This window comes from Sceloporus occidentalis, unplaced genomic scaffold (genome assembly GCF_023333645.1).
Source record: "Sceloporus occidentalis isolate IW3139 unplaced genomic scaffold, rSceOcc1.0.p SCAF_158, whole genome shotgun sequence".
NCBI classification, from domain to species: domain Eukaryota; kingdom Metazoa; phylum Chordata; class Lepidosauria; order Squamata; family Phrynosomatidae; genus Sceloporus; species Sceloporus occidentalis.
The window spans coordinates 1766546-1786810 of NW_028317138.1; the positions used below are offsets into that span (position 1 = coordinate 1766546).

Sequence of the window (20265 nt, forward strand, 5' to 3'; positions counted from 1 at the left end):
ACGGACTTCATTAGCACTGCCATAAAGGATCAGCTCAGTGTGGTGTTTGGGCCGGAAAAGTCACCCAAAATTTCACATGACCAATAACAATGGCGGCCTCCAGATAAAACGGAGTTTATTGGAGCAAAATGAGATTAAAAAAAAAAAAAAAAAAAGAAGAAGTTTAATTTCCTCGATGCATCCTAAATATCAGCAAAAAAATATATACTGATATTTTCTGGGTCTTTATTTTTAACATTTATTTGTATATTCTATTCAAACACAATTTTGGGGGGGACATTTGCTATTGACACACTTTGAAGATTTTCTGCAAATTATTTCAAAGATATACCCAGGAATTTTGCATACACAATCAACAACCTATAATTAAATTCTTTAGAAAATAAAATAAAAAAATAAAAAAAAGGAATTATCCAATTGGAGATACCGAAATAAATTCCTCTGTGGATTAGAATATGAACAAAATAAATCATCCAAAACATTTTATCAGAACAAAACAAAAGGAGAATGGGGAAATAAAAAAAAAAAAAAAAAAGATATGCCAGAAATTCTAAGTAAAATTAGCTATTTTTGTCCCTAAAAGGTTTAAATGCAAAAAACGTCCACACAAAATTATATGTTTTTGAAGAATGTTTCATTTGACAAAAAAAGGGTAATCACACTACGGATTTACTGTTTAATTGCCAATTTCACATGGCAAAGCAGTAACCATTTCAACACGTTAACCCCTTGGGTCCTTAAACCCATTAAAAACAATGCATTGTGTATGGGCTGTCATGAAGGGGTTAATGATCACACAACTGGCTTGTCATCAAACAATAAAAATCATTATCTCTTTTTTTCAAAGCATTTTATTTTTATTTTTTTATATATCTACACCATTTAAACCAATAGTGACATAATTTAGGTTGAAAAATGTCCATCAAGTTCAACCCTTCTACATATCCTTCCTGCTTTCGATCCAAAAGAAGGCAAAAAAAATAATAAAAAACAGTAATAGTAATAATAATAATAAAAAAAACAATTAAGCTACAATTCCTTCTCGGCTCCAAAAGGAAATCAGATTGGATCATGCATCTAAAATATTAAACATCTACATTTGTTTTATATTAATAATAATGTGGGGGTTTTTTTTTGTCTCTTCGTACATTTCAGATTACAAAAGACGGCAGTAAAAAAATAGTTCATTGGGAAGGCAGTCTCATGTTTTATGGGCGAGTTTCTTAGAAATGATGAAAGGTAAATCCCCGAACATCAAGTAAATAAACTAAATAAACATATGAATAGATCAGGTGCATAACGAGTGCGCGTGATACGCATCAGAATGCGTGTGCAAAGGTTTGGGGTCACTTAGAAGCGTCCTTGTCCATGAAACTAACATGAAATGGGTCAGAAATGCAGTGCAGACGGGGTTAATGTTCTAAATGTTGTAATGTTGAAGAGCTGCTATTTAATCAGCGATTGTCGTCTCGGACTTTAAACTGAATGTATTGTTTTCTGTACGGTCTGTAATCGGAGAAACGACGAACGGCTGTTATCGGGCTACTGACCCATCGGGAGACTCCGGATACATTAGCCAGCATTGATCAGCTAAGTCAGGGGCGTCCAACCTGCGGCCCTCCAGCTGTTGCAGGACTACATCTACCATCCCCCTCAGCCAGCTTCTTAGCTGAAAGAGCATTATGGGAGATGTAGTCCTGCAGCAGCTGGAGGGCCGCAGGCTGGACACCCCTGAGATAAGTCCTCTGGGAGCCCATGGCCCCAGAGTAAAAATCTGTAAGCGCGCCTAGAGGGGCCCGTGTTATGTATAGGGATCGATACTATCTTTATCATACAATTAAAAGGACAGGTTATGAAATGTTCTGCATTTATCGAGGAGATCAGCCTGGGATTCGCAGAGCGCTGAATTAAACGCCGGGGCGCAAAACCACAAAATGACCAAAGTTCCTGGATCTGTCTGTTAACAGAAAAGAAGAGAGGTTAGCGAGGCAGAAAGAACAAGACACGCTTTCCTATAACACATGATAAAAACAGTTACTATATTTAAAACTACGCTACTGTGCAAAAGTTTGGGGTCACTAAGAAATTCCCTTTCGTGAGGAAAAGAAAATTTTGTCCGTTAAAACAACATGAAATGGATCAGAAATCCAGCGCAGACGGGGTTAATGTTGTAAGTGACTATTGTAGCTGGAAACGGCTGATTTTTTTAATGGAATCTCTCCATAGGCGTCCAGAGATCCCTTACCCTGAAGGAGATGTTACAATGTAACCAGCAAAAGCCGAGTAGAGTTACGGTAATAGGAACGATCCTGCTCGGAATTAAAAATTTCATGCAAATATGCAATGTGAAAGGCATTGGGTCAAGGGGAGGGGCTCAGTGTTAACTCCATCCACACGGCGTAATATCACCCCCTTTGCACCCCCTCTTTTTACGCATGTCGCTGCCCCTTTATGGTTGCTAAAGGGTTTCGCAAACCTTTATAGTCTCTTCCCAATACTGCGCAGATCAAAAGGTACATCACTACATGCGCAGCTACGGCGATGACATCATAACGTCCGGATACTTTTGTTTATAAAATATTCTATTATTCTATCACTTCAAATATTAAACACACACAATATTCAGCTTCAAACGTTTTAGACTCGCGCCAAGGAGATTGCATTCATATAATCCTGATTAGAAAAGTTACCATTTTGGAATCAAGTCAATAAAAGCAAGCATTTGCCAGATCTCCTTAGCCCCCGGAATTCAGATTTTAAATTGATACAAATGGCAACCCTTGACCCTGCTTACAGGATTATTAATAAGCCCCAACCTAAATTGGCACAACGCAATCCTTTAAGGAAACTCCCGTTTTCTTTTTACCATTTGCGGGATATTTAGCGTGTTTGCAGGAATCCTAGCAGGTAGAAACACACGCGGAGCCTCAAATTACTAATACTACATACAGTGTCGGCTACCGCAGAGGATCATCCCCCGATCCACTACTACAAAGAGTCGTCCAGCATCCCGTAAACGAAGCCACGTGCTATCAAAACTAAAGCGGCATTTTGCATGTTTTAGACGATACACGGCTTGCGCAGGGACGCTGGACGCCATTCGCGGCATCAATATTTACATGATCTCCAAGGCTTGCAGGTTGCAGGGACCGGCTTCACAAACGGCAGCAGCCGTGGGTAGGCGAGTATAATTATATATTTCCTTTCATTACAAAAAATATATATTAAATATGGCGTAAGTTTCTGTTTAGCAGCCACAAAACAAGGAAAGCTTCAACCACCAGAGCCTTGGGGGGGAAAAAAACAATGGAGAAGATGAACCAGCTACGAATTGCCCAATTTTTTTTTTTTTATTATAGTGTGACGGGAAGATGAAATGAAAATTTGCATTTATAATTGAATTGTAACGTTTGTCCCAATGCCAGTTGTCCTACATTAGGGGATGGAACCAGCAATGTAGCACTTGCCAGCGCACAATTTTTGCTTTATGGGCGTAATACAATATTCATCAGATAAACAAATTTGATTATTGCCTTTAAAAAAAAAAAAACAAAAAAAAAACAACTGCATTCTTGCATTTCTTTTCCCACCAGAGTCCAGTTACAGCTCCCAAGTGGGGTTAAAGTATATTAAAAGCATAGATCTCCATAGGGGTAGCTAGCGTACTAAATATTTTATCACGTGCCTAAGAGGAATCCAGAAGAGTATTTTCCATCCCCAGGGAACCCTGGAACGCCAAGAAAATCCCTACGACATTCTCCGGCAAGGACACAAAAGGTCACGGTGTCCTAAATAAAGACGCTATACAATGTACAGTACGAGATCGGATTCCCATGTAAACCGATGCCAGAAATACCACTTACAACAACTGCTCGATTATGATGTAAGAGGCTGGAAACGAGGGAAGACGTTCCGGTGCCAAAATCATTAACAACATTTCTTTTTAAGGGAAGTCACGGCAAAAACAGAAAAATGATGGCTTTGGAAACAGTTCTATGCTACCCAGAATACACGCCGACATAGAGCTTTCAGAGTCAAGTAACAACAAACCTGGCTGGGGACAAATGGGTTAAACAATTAAAGACTACCCATACAGCGGGCTCGTCCGTTAAATCCGTGTGTATTGTGGCAAGGATGGATGTGGCTTCCGTATAAAGTCAAGCCAGCTAAGCCTCAGGGAGCAACACAAACATATACATTACCGTTCAATAGTTTGGGGGGGATTTAGCTGTTTTTATGGAAAGCAAGGACATTTCTGGCTGTAAAATAATTGCAAAAGGGTTTTCTAACCATAAATTAGTCTTTTAAACTTAAACTTGGGTCAGCGAACACAGTGTGCCATTGGAACACAGGAGTGATGGGAGTGATAAAGGGCCATTGGAACACAGGAGTGATGGCAGTGATAAAGGGCCATTGGAACACAGGAGTGATGGGGCTGATAAAGGGCCATTGAAACACAGGAGTGATGGGAGTGATAAAGGGCCACTGGAAGGCAGGAGTGATGGGAGTGATAAAGGGCCTCTGTACGCCTATGAAGAGATTCCATTAAAAAAAAAAATCAGCCGTTTCCAGCTACAAAAGTCATTTCCAACATTAACCCCGTCTGCGCTGGATTTCTGATCCATTTCATGTTATTTTGATGAACAAAATGTGCTTTTCTACCAAAACAATGAAATTTCAAAAGTGACCCCAAACCTTTGCACATTAGTGTAGCATTCAATATAGTATTGTTTTTCCCATGTGTTATATGAACACGTGCCATGTTCATTCTGTCTCGCTAACCTCTATTCTTTTCTGTTATCAGACAGATCCAGGAACTTTGATCTGTGCACATTGTAGGCTCCCAATAATTAGTCCCCAATAATCGGGCGTGCGATGCCATATGGAATAGGGAGCAATTAAGAATCACACTGAGCTCCAAAAGAAAGCAGAATAGAAACAGATATTTTGTCAGCAGGTTGGCCCCATTCGGCCCGTCTAGTCTCCTGCAGCAAAGACTCAAACCTTAATCAATCCTTGGTCCGGTTTTAGACATCCCCAGTGGTTATTACCGGCTACATAATCCCGATCCCCTATCATGCTCGTTCTTTTGGATAAGAGTCACGCGGCGTTGCGCAAATCAAAGAGGTGCCTTTGTACGCAAACACGGGACCGTGACACACGCTTTGTTCTTTCTTTTTTAAGAATGATCAGCCAGTAGTGACCTATTTATAAAAAAAAATTGCCCCAAGCCGTGTCAGATTTACTGGTCTGTGTTTAAAAAAACAAAAGCGTAACTGGAAGAGGCACGTCTAATGAGACGGCCCCTGTGAAGAGCTGCGGGGAGCGGTGACGAGGAGCCGCAGCCGGGTGTTGGATACACGCAGAGGCAAAACCAAGCGCCACGGGTCGCGGGATCAGCGCAGGAACGATGGACCTTTGATACGGCAGAGACAATGTATCAAGGGTCTCGGGGGGGGGGAGGTTTCCCCCACCCAGTTTACCATTATTTTTGCCAACACGCCGTCGTCGCTGGACTCCATGGTAACCACCGCTTTGTCGGTTTCGATCTCGCACAAGGCATCGCCGGCATTCACTGTTTCACCTGGAAAAACAGGGAGATCAAATCAAAATAGCACCAGGCAGCTCAGGTACAATTAAACAAAACAAAAAATGTGTATTTCCCCATTTATAGGTCAAAAGTATTTAAATGCGAAATCAGACCTCCGGATGGAAGGTGCGTGCCGTAGAACTACGGGAATAAAGGTTTCCGATAATACACTGTGGAAGAGATCGGATTTGAGAAACCCTAACCAAGTTTTGCCCAGCGCAGCAGGAAACGCACGCATTTTACAAATAAAATAACGATAGGATTAGCGCAGCAACAACTGCATCCAGAAGCGAAGATGTTGTACTGCGGGCTTGGAATTAAAGGCAGACAGATTTATCTATAAAGGTGACGATCGGGTTACTTTGTGCAGCCGTGATCACCGTGTAACATTAGTGCACAGGGCGCAATGGATGTAAAAGCGTAATAATAAGTGCCAAGGGGCGAGTAGAACCCGGAGTCCTTGGATTCCTAATTGTTACTTCTGGCTCCTAGCTTTCTGTGCGATTCTAATGTCGAACCTCATTGATATAGCTGAAGGGCTATAAACCCATTAACCTCTTCGTTTCCTCCCTCGCTAAAGACAGAATGGCAGCACGAAGACACCGGTTTGCAGATCGGGACGTACACGTTGAGACAAAATGGGACCATACTGAGACAGGCTGCTGCTCCGACAGCCAAATGTACTAGGCGGATCAGAATTCCAGTGGTCATTGGCAACACTAATCTCTAAATAATCGTCGGATATCATCAAACAGAGCTCTTATAGACAAAACTTAAATGTTCTCCCTACTTTTAAGGAAACCATGATTATTAATAAGAATAACATTAATCAGATGGAACTACGCTTCCTAAACGGTGTTCCAAAGAACCCTGCAGATGAATGTTTGTTTTGAGCGAGACGAGATATGAACTCGTGCTCGATATACGGCTACCTAAATGTCACGCGAACATATCGTGGCGACCTATTAAGAAAAGGGGGGCAGGACAGAGTCATTTGATGTAAAACGAGACTCTTAGGTAAATAATACTAGTTTTTTGTTACAGAACAGAGTGTACAAATTAGATTGCAGCGCCCTCTGCTGGTGGAAGCAGTTGGCTGCGGAGTTTTGAGACTGATAGTAAAGCAGTTTAAGGTTCCTATTTGAAGAGGAGACCTCTGAGGTATTGCAACATATGCAACGCAAACTCTTCTTATTTGCTGACCCAATAAAAGATATTACCTTAGACGAAAAACCCAATAAAAAGCAGGAAATAACACCAAAGACTGTTAGATGTGGTTGGCAACATTTGAATCCTAGAAGTCATATATCCCTCCAAAAAACATGGAGGGGGTTAGAAAGCCTTGGGCTAGTTAATAGAAACCCCCCGGCAGGTCTACGCGGAGACCACTAACTCACCTTCTTTCTTCAGCCACTTTACAATGTTTCCTTCTTCCATAGTGGGAGACAAAGCTGGCATGAAAACCTGAACGGACGGAACCCCTGCAAGACGAAAGGTGCAATCAGTTACGGTACAAGCTACATTTAGAAGTCACTATAAACAGATATATAAATCTAGAAAAAAAAAAGTGTATAGTAAAAGGAATGTTATCTGAATTCTTTGATGGGCCTGATTTACTACGGTTGTTTGTGAGTGATATTAAGAATACACAACATTCTGTATTTATTTTCAATTTTAACACTATTGTTTATTTTTTCCCATATGTACATGCGCCCCAATTTCTATTGATTGTAACATACGGTAATTGGAAAAGGGTTTCCTAACCATAAATTAGTTTTTAAACTTAAACTTGGATCAACAAACACAACGTGCCATTGGAACTCAGTAGTGATGGGAGTGATAAAGGGCCATTGGAACCCAGGAGTGATGGGAGTGATAAAGGGCCATTGGAACCCAGGAGTGATGGGAGTGATAAAGGGCCATTGGAACCCAGGAGTGATGAAGGGCCATTGGAACACAGGAGTGATGGGAGTGATAAAGGGCCTCTGTACGCCTATGAAGAAATTCCAATTTAAAAAAAAAAAATTCAACCGTTTCCAGATACAATAGTCATCTACAACATTAACCCCGTCTGCTCGGGATTTCTGATCCATTTTAATGAATAGAATCTGCTTTTCTAAGTGACTCCAAAGTTTGAACGGCATTTAAATATATTTAGACAGATAGATGTAAATCACACGGAAGTGGTCACTAATAATGATTATCACATACTGGTCTGTGGCATAGTTCCTCGGTTATTCTGCACACGGATTTGTAGACCTGGGATTTGATTCACCTAACACAGAGAGTGTATGTTTGCAGACGGTCCCTGGGCATCCCCCCCCCCCTGCTGCTGTACTGAAGCCAAGTGGACTACGCAGACCTTGGAGGAGCTGCCAAGTGTTACACCTGCTCAGGAGACATTGTGTAATTGGATTACCAGGATTTACATGTAACCAGTCTTAGCGGGTCACAAGCACGAGATCTCTTAAGTATTACACATGCTCTACGTGTTGCACAATAACCGCGAACCTTACTGTCATCAAACAGCCCCCCCCCCCGAGGGACAGCGACCAGATCAAAACACCCCGATCTACAGAAAAAGGGGATCAGATATTCAGAATTGTGCGGCTGTGGATCACAAAGCCTCCTAAATAAAGAGGCACTAGATCACACACGGAAACAAAATTTACCTGCAAATCGGCCCCATTCGGCCCCCGTCTAGCTGCCCTTTTTTCCTGCTGTAAAGACTCAAACCTTAATCAGTCGTTGGTCTCGTCGCAGATTCAGGAGCCGTATGTCTATCCCATGCATGTTTAATACCCTCACTGTATTACCCTCTACCACTTCTGCTGGGAGGCTGTATACAGCTACGTGTAAACTGCCCATAAAAATAACCCTGGCCCTTTAAGAAAAGTCTTGAAATAAGTATTTCAATTAGGGGCCATATTAAAAACAGTTCAATACGCTGGTAGCTAGAGTACCTGTCCCAGAAAAAACACAGGACAAGCGACAGCGTTGGGATACAGCGGGACCATTTAAACACCCGCGCTGGGGCTGTGGATCGTTCCAGTTGCCCTACACCTTTGCATTATATTTTACATTCAGTAATGTAGCGCCTTCAGATTCCGTAGCACTGTTACAGAGTCCGTGAAGTCATTTAAAATCACATCCCATAAACCGGTACAAAAAGGAAAAGAGGACCCTGCTCTTGTGAGCTTACAATCTAATCTTTGCTTAATATCACTTAATAGGCTAATGAAAGGGCTTGGAAGGCAGAAAAATGCTCCGTCATTTCTGTATAATGAAGCCGGCACAGACCTGAATAATAACAATATATACTCTCCGCTTACGTATATATCCTTCTCAGATTATCAACAGTACCGACGACATTGAAATATTTATGCTGTTTGCAAAAACATTAAAATACTATTATTATGAAATTACATTCTCATTAACGTCAAGGAAGGCCGTATCTAAGCGTCCAAACAACAACCTCTCTCTCGGAGGACTAGTTATTTAATTTTAAAAAATAAATAAATAAAATAAATGAATAATAATAATAATGTACAATTTCAAAATGGAATTTGCGATTGAATTATTAGAAAATAAAAGTAAAAATTATTTCTCCGTTTGAGTCACTCTGTAAAGCCTCACTTTACAGAGTGAAATCTATCAACTTTGAGGATTTTTGTGTCTGTAAGCATCAGATCCGGGTCCGCTTGAGTGTCAGCAGCATGCGAACACCCCGGGACAGGACGCTTGATGTACACAGATAAAAGGTTCGGGCCAGCGGACAGTCTGGTGTCGCTCCATCTCACTACCCCTACCCTATTCTGGCAACCTACTGAGTGATGACCTCATTTATTAAAATTCCCGCAGGCAGAAGGTGAAGGAACGCATCACTCAAAAGCTGGTCTGTGTGCGCCACCTGCTGGACACTGGGGTGTACTGACAACGCAACCTCTGGGGCTCCTCTCACACAAATACTGCATCTACTACGTGAGAAGCTATAATATACAGAGGGAGAGCATGAAGGGCCACAAGGAGATCTAGTAGCCAAAAGAAACAAGGCAGAGGGGCATGGGGAGGAATCATTCACAGTCAGGATTTGCCCCCTTCCCCTGTAAGGTCCCATGATCTGCTTAGGCTCTTGCCTTGATCACATCATGAAACCCATAGGAGTACATTACAGGTGAACGCACTCGTGTATAAATCACATGTGAAACAATAGCGTGTACGGCAGCTTTCCCCGATGACTAAATCATCACACAGGGGCTAAACACCAGAGCTGGATACATTTATATGGAGTCCAAGTCAACTTAAAGAAAAGAAACGCGTCGGGCAGTTCTAGAAGCAATAAAGTATCTGACACATTGGAAGATGTCCAATCCTGTGTCTCAATATCACTTTATCCCTATAATCAATAAAACTTTGTTCTTCCCCTCCGATTCTCACTTAGTTCTCTAGAGATTGGCATACCGCGCTCCACAGAGGCACATAACATCACAATTCTCAGTAATAATAAATGACTATAAAAGGGTTTGCTTTAGCGTATAAATAAACCGCAAGCAAGAGTAATATCCAAATATTTACAGCTGGCAACCACACTCTTGGTCTGGTGTTTTACAATCACCTGACAGAGCAGTAAATGAAACAGGAACAGGACGCTCCAACAACACGGGGGCCAAACCTGTGCATAAGATACCCCCGACAACGCATGTAAAGCGGGATAAAGGGTATACTAGATCCAAGTACGATCGCATAACTATTGTAAAAGGAAAGAGCAGCAACTCACAGGGTACGGCATGCTTTATAGCCACGGAAATAGACATTTTTCCACTAGATGTGAATTAGGACTTATGTGAGCTGCCCAGAGATAAAAAAAAAAACAATAAAGAATGACAGCAAACTATATAACAAATTACTGAGTACAGTAAATAACATGAAATAGATCAGAAATCCAGCACAGACGGGGTTAATATTGTAAATGACTATTGTAACTGGAAACGGCTGTTTTTTTTTTTATAAAATATCTTCATAGGCGTACAGAGGCCCTTTATCACTCCCAGCACTCCTGTGTTCCAATGGCCCTTTATCACTCCTATCACTCCTGTGTTCCAACGGCCCTTTATCACTCCCAGCACTCCTGTGTTCCAATGGCCCTTTATCACTCCTATCACTCCTGTGTTCCAATGGACCTTTATCACTCCTGGGTTCCAACAGCCCTTTATCACTCCCATCACGCCTGGGTTCCAACGGCCCTTTAGCACTCCCATCACTCCTGTGTTCCAACGGCCCTTTAGCACTCCTGTGTTCCCACAGCCCTTTATTACTCCCCATCTACTCACAACCCCTTAAGATCATAATTTCTCATGTGAGGCCACGGTAGCTGCCTACAGCCACCAGCCTGGGACTAGGGTGAGGATGCAGTAATCTATATGCATGAAAAGTCAGAGGGCCACTTGCCAGCCGGCTCTAGCGGTGGTCGCAGTTTATGCACCGTGGACAGGTATGAACTGCACTTACGGTCACTAGAGAACAAAGCATTATTTAACTATAGAAAGGCAAATCAGCTGTTAAACCAGTTCTCAAATACGCGAAAATGAATTCCACATATTGAACAGGTAAAGCATATGAGAAGGGGGGGCGTCATGGGGCTTTGGGGACACAACACAGACACGCAAGATGTAAGGAAGAAAGACAAGGAAATCTGCGTTCAGATACGCATGACAAATACAGGGTATCATCCCTACTTTTAATACACAACATCCATATTTACAATTATGAGTCAAAGTCTGTAACGTGGAGAAATCACTATTGACACCAATTGTGTTGTTACCGACAAAAACGTAGCATCTGGCACACAATCCTACTTTATTAACGTAAAGCAGTAGAAACATTTCATGCCCAAATATGCTAAAAATCATTTCTCTCTGAATATTTGGCATTACATGCACCTATGTAAAATGTCTGCATGATTTGCATGCACTGTATGGAGTATAATGGCAGGCGTAGTGGCTGCGCACCCAGTCTCCCCACTTGCCCCACGCTCACCCCTCCATCTCCCAGTGGTGTGCAGGACTCTCAAGCCACCTTCACAAGCCCGGCTCCGGAGACCCGCCACCAATGACCTAACGATCCCTTGACAGCCCAGTCTCAAGGAGGCAGCCATCTTCCCGCAGGACCCCGACTGGGACCACCCTCGCAGTGCCTGTCCAGAATACAACAAAACTCTTCCCTGTTTTCCGGCAAAAGCCGTAACAGCTTGGCCTGCACAGCCTCTCTGGTATTCACGAATTTACTCCTGTGATAAAAATAGACAATTAGTTCCGGCAGAAGGTTGCTCTCACACGGGCCTGAGGACCTTCCGTCTGCGAGGTCCCCAGAGAGGCTGCCTCTCTACTGCCTGACTAGAAATAAACAAATATCCCTGATCATAGGAACTAGCTGTGCACTTCTTACTCTATCGCTAATGCCTAGAATCTTGACTCGGGGTTGCACCCGCCATAAGAGGGTGCCCCAGCGCTAGAATCTAAGTCCTAGATTGCATTACGTCATCAAGCCGCGCCAGTATCAGGCCATGAGCTGTGGGCATTGCGTGTTTATGTCAGTGTCTGACTCCTCCCTTCCCCAGCACTGACAGAAAATACACCTTAGTGAAGCACATTCTAATAATTAGATTAACAATATGCTATAACACAACCCCCAACACAACAGACGCACAACATAATGTGTTACACTGTAATGTAATAACATACATTGTACTGCCCGACTTGCACAAACACTGAAACTAAGTAAGGTACAGCAGATAGAGACACAAAAAGGCCCAGTTTAGCACAAAAAAGACACACAAATAACAACAGCTGCTGTCTGCCAATATGTATTACTGCAACGGAGAGAACTGCAACCAGACCGACAACGCCAAGGTACAGTGCTTCCAATGTTATTGCCTCTGGGTACGGTTGTGTTCATCGGACTAGTTATTTATTTATAAACACACAATAATGTACAAAGAATTGCCTTTTCATGAAACAAAGTTGCAGCTGTCAGGTAAAGCAATCTGTCAGGTTCCTGATATAAAGGAGCGTTGCTTCTTTGTTTTAATTCCCCGTTTAAACTGCTGCTTTTAATGCGTTGATGTATGTAGACTGCCTTTCAAAAGTTTGGGGGGTCGCTGAGCTGTTGTCATGGAAAACAAGGACATTTCTGGCTGTAACATAATTGAAAAAGGGTTTCTAACGATCAGTTAGCCTTTTAAACTTGAACTTGGATCAGCGAACACAACGTGCCGTTGGAACACAGGGGTGATGGGAGTGATAAAGGGCCATTGGAACACAGGAGTGATGGGAGTGATAAACGGCCATTGGAACACAGGAGTGATGGGAGTGATAAAGGGCCATTGGAACACAGGAGTGATGGGAGTGATAAAGGGCCATTGGAACACAGGAGTGATGGGCGTGATAAAGGCCCAGGGCCGGCCTTAGGGGTGTGCGGCCGCACAGGGCGCCATGGCAACGGGGGCGCCTGCCCGGGACTTAAATTAAAACATTGTTGTTTTTTTATTTATTTTTTTAACTTCATTTAACATCCTCCATGTTAAATAACGTTTTTTAAACTTTATTTAACATGGAGGATGTTAAATAAAGTTAAAACAACAACAAAAAAAATTTAAGTCCCGGGCAGGGGCGCCGAGCGGTCGCTCGTGAAGTTTTCAGCAACCGCTCGGCAGTGAGAAGGGGCAGAGTTGGGAAAGGCAGTGAGAAGGGGGGAGAGGCGGTAGATAGTGTGAAAGGGGAGTTTTGTGACAAGATTTTTTTCCTTTCTTTTGGGGGGATGGGGGGGCGCCAGAGGAGTAGTCCGCACAGGGCGCCAGAACACCTAAGGCCGGCTCTGTAAAGGCCCATTGGAACACAGAACAGATGGGAGTGATAAAGGGCCTATGTACACCTATAAAAATATTCCAATAAAAATCAGCCGTTTCCAGCTACTATAGTCATTTACGACATTAACCCCGTCTGCGCTGGATTTCTGATCTATTTCGTGGTATTTAAATGGACAAAATGTGCTTTTCTTTTAACAACAAGAAATTCTCTAAGTGACCCCAAACTTTTGAACGTAATGTAAACATATAGATAGATAGATTTATGGTAGCAATATGTTTTTTTGTATGTGTGCCCATTTAGTCTATAAAGCTTATCACCCTGACACAGAATGTACCAACAGTTATACTACAGATATATCCGCAAAAGGAAACAACGTGACCTAAATTGTTTAAATGCCTATAAAACCTTCAATAAAAAGTGTGTGCATACAGGGGAAGCGATCACAATATTAATTCAAATGTAAGTATGTAATTGAAAGTAACAATAATTTGGTGTTTTCGTTATAGGATAAAGGACATCCAAGGAACTTGATACCTGAACTTTGCAGACAGTTTTACAGCTTGGGCTGGGTTACTGGAACTGGAGGGGGCATCAGCCTGAAGTATGGGTGAGTTATCATCTCTTGTGTGTTTAAGGTAAAACTATTATATTAAAATCACCTCTTTTTTTAATTGTTTGTTAAAGGGACAGTTTAATGCATATCAATCAATAACCTCAACCCTGTGTGAGTACTTAATATTCATTTTTGAAGGCTAAAAAAATAAGATAGGAGACTGCGGGCTGCCGATGCTCACCTCCTTTGTGGGTCAGCAATTTTTTCCAGTGATTTACTGTTTAAAGCATCAGGAAAAGAGAAGCATTTGCAATTGGAACACCATTAAAATGTAAAGGGACCTCACAGCTATCATATGCATTAACGTGCACGTGATTCCTGGATTGTCAGTTTAATATTTCAGTACTTGGGTAAAACGTAAATTTCATTTTCTGATCACTGAAAAAAACTATAAGAAAATATAGAATCCTTCAACAGCTTTGACTTTCTAAGATGTTTACCCTTTAGAGAGCAACAGGGTTCTTTTTTTTTGGTATATGTAATCATAAGAGACAATTTCTTTAGGCTTACATCAGGTTCCATATTCCTCTTCTATCGTCATTCAAGTCCTTTAATGTGGTTGAGAATTGAGGTAGAGGTTTAGGGTTTCACTGAAGAAATATGAGATTGAATCTGATTTGAATATCACTTCCAGTAAGTACAGTTATCCTCATGAGAAATGAGTATCTCGTATGGTGTCACTAGAGGTCAGGCTTACAATACGATGTGCGATAGACTTCCATGTGTCCAGAGACTTAAGACGAAACTCACAACAAGAACAATACAGATTTAATTGGAGCATGATAATAATAAAATATTTTGCGGCCATAAAAATAAGGGTGAGTAATGTGAGTCATAATGTTGTAAGGCAGGATCAAAAACATACAAATCCATTAATGAAGTCACTAAGTGTCGCAATGAACCATGACAAATACTATTTTATTCGTATCTCGGTTACCATATAAGTTGTCACCATATGCCAAGTGTTTTATTTGCTTCTTCAGCAAGTGTTGTTTTTTCATTAAGCAGAAATAAAATTTTAACATGATCTTTCCAAATCGTTACCAATATATACCGCATTGCCAACTTTTTTTTTCTTCTTCTTTCAAAAAGAGACGAGATTTACATTGCACCATCTGGAGTCCAAAAGGAGAGAATTCAGGTACAGGAAAGCTGCTCTCTTGAGTTATTATCTGTTACAAAGGGACTGTACCTACTAATTTTTATGTGTGAACTCATTAAGCACTTGTCCTGATATTTTGTTAATGTTTATGTTCTTTTTTAATCATTATGTAATTAAATGGGAATTTAAGAGGTAGTAAACACCCATAAATGCAGGGGGCTACTTTGCCCTTCAGCTGTTGTCAAACATCAACTCCTGCAAATCTCTGCAAGGCGTTGTGATAGACGTACGCTACCGCTTAAAACTTTGGGGAAACTTTTCATGGAAAACAAGGGCATTTCTTGCCGTAACATAGTTGCAAGAGGGTTTTCTTATGATCAATTAGCCTTTAAAACTTTAACTTGCATTAGCGAACACAACATGCCATTGGAACACAGGAGTGATAAAGGGCCATTGGAACACAGGAGTGATAAAGGGCCATTGGAACACAGGAGTGATAAAGGGCCAATAGAACACAGGAGTGATAAAGGGCCATTAGAACACAGGAGTGATGGGAGTGATAAAGGGCCATTGGAACCCGGGAGTGATGGGAGTGATAAAGGGTCATTGGAACCCAGGAGTGATGGGAGTGATAAAGGGCCATTGGAACCCGGGAGTGATAAAGGGCCATTGGAACCCAGGAGTGATTTAAGACTTCTGTACACCTATATGTCAAGCAATGTCTGCTTTTTGTTATTCATATCAAAATTAGATTTTCTTTCACAAACAAGGACATTTATAAGTGACCCCAAACTTTTGAACTATACAGTAGTTGTCCAGGAACTGGAGAACTGCGAGTTAGCTTTTACCAACATAGATCCTACTTTCTCTTTGTGTCACGTAAAATTACACGGCAACGAACCATCGCTTTACCCGCCGTCTCCTCTTTCCAATATCCATCAGTTCCCGGTGATCCGGGGTCCAAAGGAAACCTCTTAATTGTGAGCCCCCCCCTTCGCAAGCTGTGAAAGTGGGACAGTTTTATTTATGTAATTTCTTTAATGGAAAGCGAGTATTTTCTATGTATTTGGAACGTTTCAGCCTGTTCAGTCACAAGGAGGAAGTTGGAACAATACCAGTTCATGCAAAGTTGGGTACACGCTATAGCCAAGTTTCTGAATCTAACAAAAACAGGTTTTTGGTTTAGTATAGGCGAGAGTTTTACAGTAACTTTCACCTTGAGTTTTAAGTAACATTTCACTTCAGTTTAGCACGCTTGCTAATAAAGACTGACACTGTCCCAGCTTGCACAAAGGATGTTAATTAAAAGAAGTAGAGATTTTATCTGTTGATGATGCTGCCAAGGAAAACATATTGCAATTTGAGCGGCATCATCTTCTCCTTCCTCCCAGAGGGACATGTCCTCGCCCCCAAAAAATGCTTTTTTTTTTATTTATTTAACATTATTTTTTTCTTTTTTGTTATATTGTGTGAATACTAATAGTCACCAACTTTGCCTTAAATCAGGAGGCATAATGCATGCATTAACCTCAATTGGATTGTTGAATAGTTTTTGGACTGTTTACTATGTCGTGCAGCTGCTATTTCATGGGGATTGACGTTTGATTAAGACTCTGTACAATATATTCCAATATGCATATATTAAAATAAGAGTGGTCTATACACCCGTCAAAAATAACCTACAGGACGTAAGACAACATGCCTGTGTTTTCTTTCAGCCAGACGACCTGTTTGTTTGCGACATTGATGAAAGAGACATTAGCTGCCCTCCGCCATACAGAAACTTGAAGAAGAGCCAGTGCACACCGCTTTTTATGAATGCTTACACCATGAGAGGTATTCTACATAGGGGTTTATTCAATAGGATCAGCTTGATTGTTCCTGCGTAATGCATCAGTAAATCAGTTCTTTAAAGTCACTGATTGATCCATGCGTTACTTAAGCGGCGTTTACTGTACCAGCAGACCTTTTAGTCTAATCTGTACATTATATATACAGCAATTAAATTTGAGCCATATATAAGTTTTGCTTTTATACAAAATTGTCTGCGGCAAAATTCTAAAATAACACATTTTGCTCTGTGGGGAACTGTTGGCCTGCAACACAACGGTAACGTTCTTACAAATGTTTGGTTTTCGCAGAGGCCGGCGCTGTCATCCACACTCACTCTAAGGCTGCCGTTATGGCCACATTGCTCTTCCCAGGGAAGGAATTCCGGATCACGCATCAAGAAATGATCAAAGGGATAAAGAAGTGTACCTCTGGCGGCTATTACAGGTGCATACCCAATACCCGTCCTTCATTCCTTTATACTACGTAAGGGTATTCATTTTGAGTCCTACGAGAGTGCCAATACACAGCATGGTCTATTCACTAAAGCGGGAGTTGGCTGGAGAGTGTACAAGAGAGTTATAGTTTCCAGTCACCGAGTTCATTGTTCCTTTTTAAGATCCCTCCGTGGCACGTTGCTGCTACAAAATGGACTGAGGTGACCCTGTCTTATGCATAGTTTAATCAGTAAATGTGACTGCTTTAATTACACTTCATACATGGCAGCCATGTCTTGCCACAGAAGCTCACTGTGATTGGTCCTTCATAATCAATGAAAGTCATTGATCTGAAGCCACTAATCCCCTACTTTGGTACAAAATATGGGCACAGAAAATGACTGCTGTACAGTAAAACCTTGCTTCTATTAAATATTTGTCAATCTCAATGTCTTAAAATATGTTAAAACATGAAATGCAATACATATAACACAAGAACACTTAAACACACAGCTGTATGCATATATCTGCAATGCCTAAGTTCACTCTTGTTGCAGCAATATACCAATAGTATTATTCTGTGTCCAGATAGCAACCCGCTGCAAACACGGGACACATAACGGTTTCATAAAACTATAATATAGCTATAAATAACTGAGTAGTTAAGGAGACAGATGATGATTTTTTTACACATGCAGTGCTTTAATACCTTGGTTATATTTGGCTTCACGTTTCCTTTATTAGATCATTTTTCTTTCTCATGAAGATTAAGAACTGAAATAGAATGTTCATATTTCTAGTGTTATAAGCTATGTGTGTGAGGTGCCCCCCTGTTGTATAAACCCCCTGATTCTGGCTTATGTCCGCTAGGTATGACGACCTTCTAGTGGTCCCCATCGTCGAGAACACTCCGGAAGAAAAGGACCTCAAGGATCGCATGGCGAGAGCAATGATGGAGTATCCCGACTCTTGTGCGGTTCTTGTGCGTCGCCACGGCGTGTACGTCTGGGGAGACTCCTGGGAGAAAGCAAAAACCATGTAAGCAAAGGCTTCTGATTCCACAAACACAGGAGCAGCACACCTCTCTTAATTTAAGAACAGTCGTAAATTGGCTTTGACTGATTTATAGGGAAGGGCTACGTTTCACAACGTACATGCTTCAAAGTACATGGCAAGCAGGATTTATTTATAAATCTGTTGTAACCGCTTAAAGTGCAAGTAAGATGTAAAGGTATTGCTTAGAGAATACGTTTTAATGGAGAGGACCATAAAGATAGCGCGATTATAGATGCGTAAATGTAAATTTCTGCCCCGTCAATGACGGCTTGGTGTTCACCCATGCATTTTTCTTTAGTTTCTAATACACATTTGGTAACAATGGCAACCATTGTTATTATCGTTATAAGACAAAGTTGTCATCTACGCACGAATGTGATAAATTTATTGACTTAATATTTTCTGGTCTTGTCAGGTTTGATGACCATAGTTACGATTTATTGTATCGAAGGGGCCATGAAATTGCCCTAAAATATCAAAGCTGTAGGAGTTCCTATGACTCTTATTAATATTTAAAGGCAGTCGAATGCCTGGGATTAGAAGTGGTTTAGCTGCCTGGCTTTCCATGATCCGACTCTTTCCCGTTTCTCCTAGGTGCGAGTGCTATGATTACCTTTTTGAGATCGCAGTGCAAATGAAGCAACACGGCCTGGACCCGTCTGCTCTTCCCACTGAGGAAAAGGGAATAGTTTAAATCCCACCCCACACCATCGATATGTCAATCATAGATCCACAAGTAACAGCATCGGAGCTCCGCAGAGGCAAAGATCCCATACCCTGCTAAGTGCTTATTACGTTTTTTGTCATTCCCCCGTCCCCGTCATCTTTCGTTGCATCCTCTCTGTACCGATAATCTAAAAATGAGTAAAAACTGTGAAACCTGTTCCAATAAGAGGGGTCACTGCTTCGCAGACAGCTCAAATTTGGTTAAACCTGGCCTTTTTAAGGCCTTTATAACGGTGCAACAAATCAAGGAGGCCACTGTTCAAAAACTGTGAAGCTTCATACTGTTAGCAAGGCACAGGGGCGAACTTCCACCCCTCTGCCCCAACACAGTGACCTACCGTAGGCTTAGGGATACTTCTAGCTTTTAAATTAAATCCATAGCTATGCACTTTGCTTCATTCCATTTGCCTCTTGAAGTACAAAACATTTTAATGATCTATCCAGGATGCCAAATTTTAGAGAAGGGGGGCTTGTTGTGAATAGAGTTACATTTTACTGTAATACCAGATTCCGCCATTCGAAATCTATCAAATCGGATTATAAAAATAAAGCACAATAAAGCAGGCGATGATAATTGACCCTCCCTTCCTTTGGGTTAGTCCTGGTAGGCTAGACTTTTACTGATGTACTATGTTTTTAAACGTGTGTGACGAGTGGCGTTATCGCAATGTGTTATGAACGTTGTATGAAGTTGTTTAAATCCTACACATGATGCAAAAATAGTAAAAAAGAAAAAAATAAATAACCTCAGCTTTCTTTTTCAAGGTGCTTCGGAATCAATCCGTTACCCACTATAGTGTTTGGTAAATGAACGATTAATGTTATTTTCTGATGCGTACCTCCTGCGGAAGGAGTGCTGGGTTACCAAAACATACATTAAAAAATGTAATGGAATTTTTCAGTCTATTCTTTTACATTTCAGAGCCTTGGTGGGTTATTCTCCTAGCAAATAAATGATCATATGTGGGGGAGGGGAATTAAGCCGATGCGAGCATGGAATGGATGGAGTGTTTAGTGAATAATATGTAAGTATGCCTTTAATTGTA

At 41.3% G+C, this 20265-nt stretch overlaps 2 protein-coding genes across 2 annotated transcripts in view; one reads left to right on the top strand and one right to left on the bottom strand.

Annotated features, from left to right (window-relative positions):
• Nucleotides 1-11744, bottom strand: part of LOC149280184 (pyruvate dehydrogenase protein X component, mitochondrial-like) — a 32445-nt gene extending 20701 nt beyond the window's left edge. The window contains exons 1-3 of the mRNA XM_089500753.1: nt 11627-11744; nt 6988-7071; nt 5484-5584 (exon numbers count right to left, since the gene is read on the bottom strand). Of these exons, the coding sequence (XP_089356879.1) occupies nt 5484-5584; nt 6988-7071; nt 11627-11744 (303 nt within the window). The remainder of the gene's footprint in view (nt 1-5483; nt 5585-6987; nt 7072-11626) is intronic.
• A 706-nt stretch (nt 11745-12450) lies between these two features.
• On the top strand, nt 12451-19187 carry LOC149280185 (methylthioribulose-1-phosphate dehydratase). Its single transcript, XM_089500763.1, has 7 exons — nt 12451-12498; nt 13962-14062; nt 15161-15209; nt 16889-17006; nt 17312-17447; nt 18308-18475; nt 19088-19187. The coding sequence occupies exons 1-7, from the start codon at nt 12451-12453 to the stop codon at nt 19185-19187; spliced, it is 720 nt and encodes a 239-aa protein (XP_089356889.1).
• The last annotated feature ends 1078 nt before the right edge of the window (nt 19188-20265 follow it).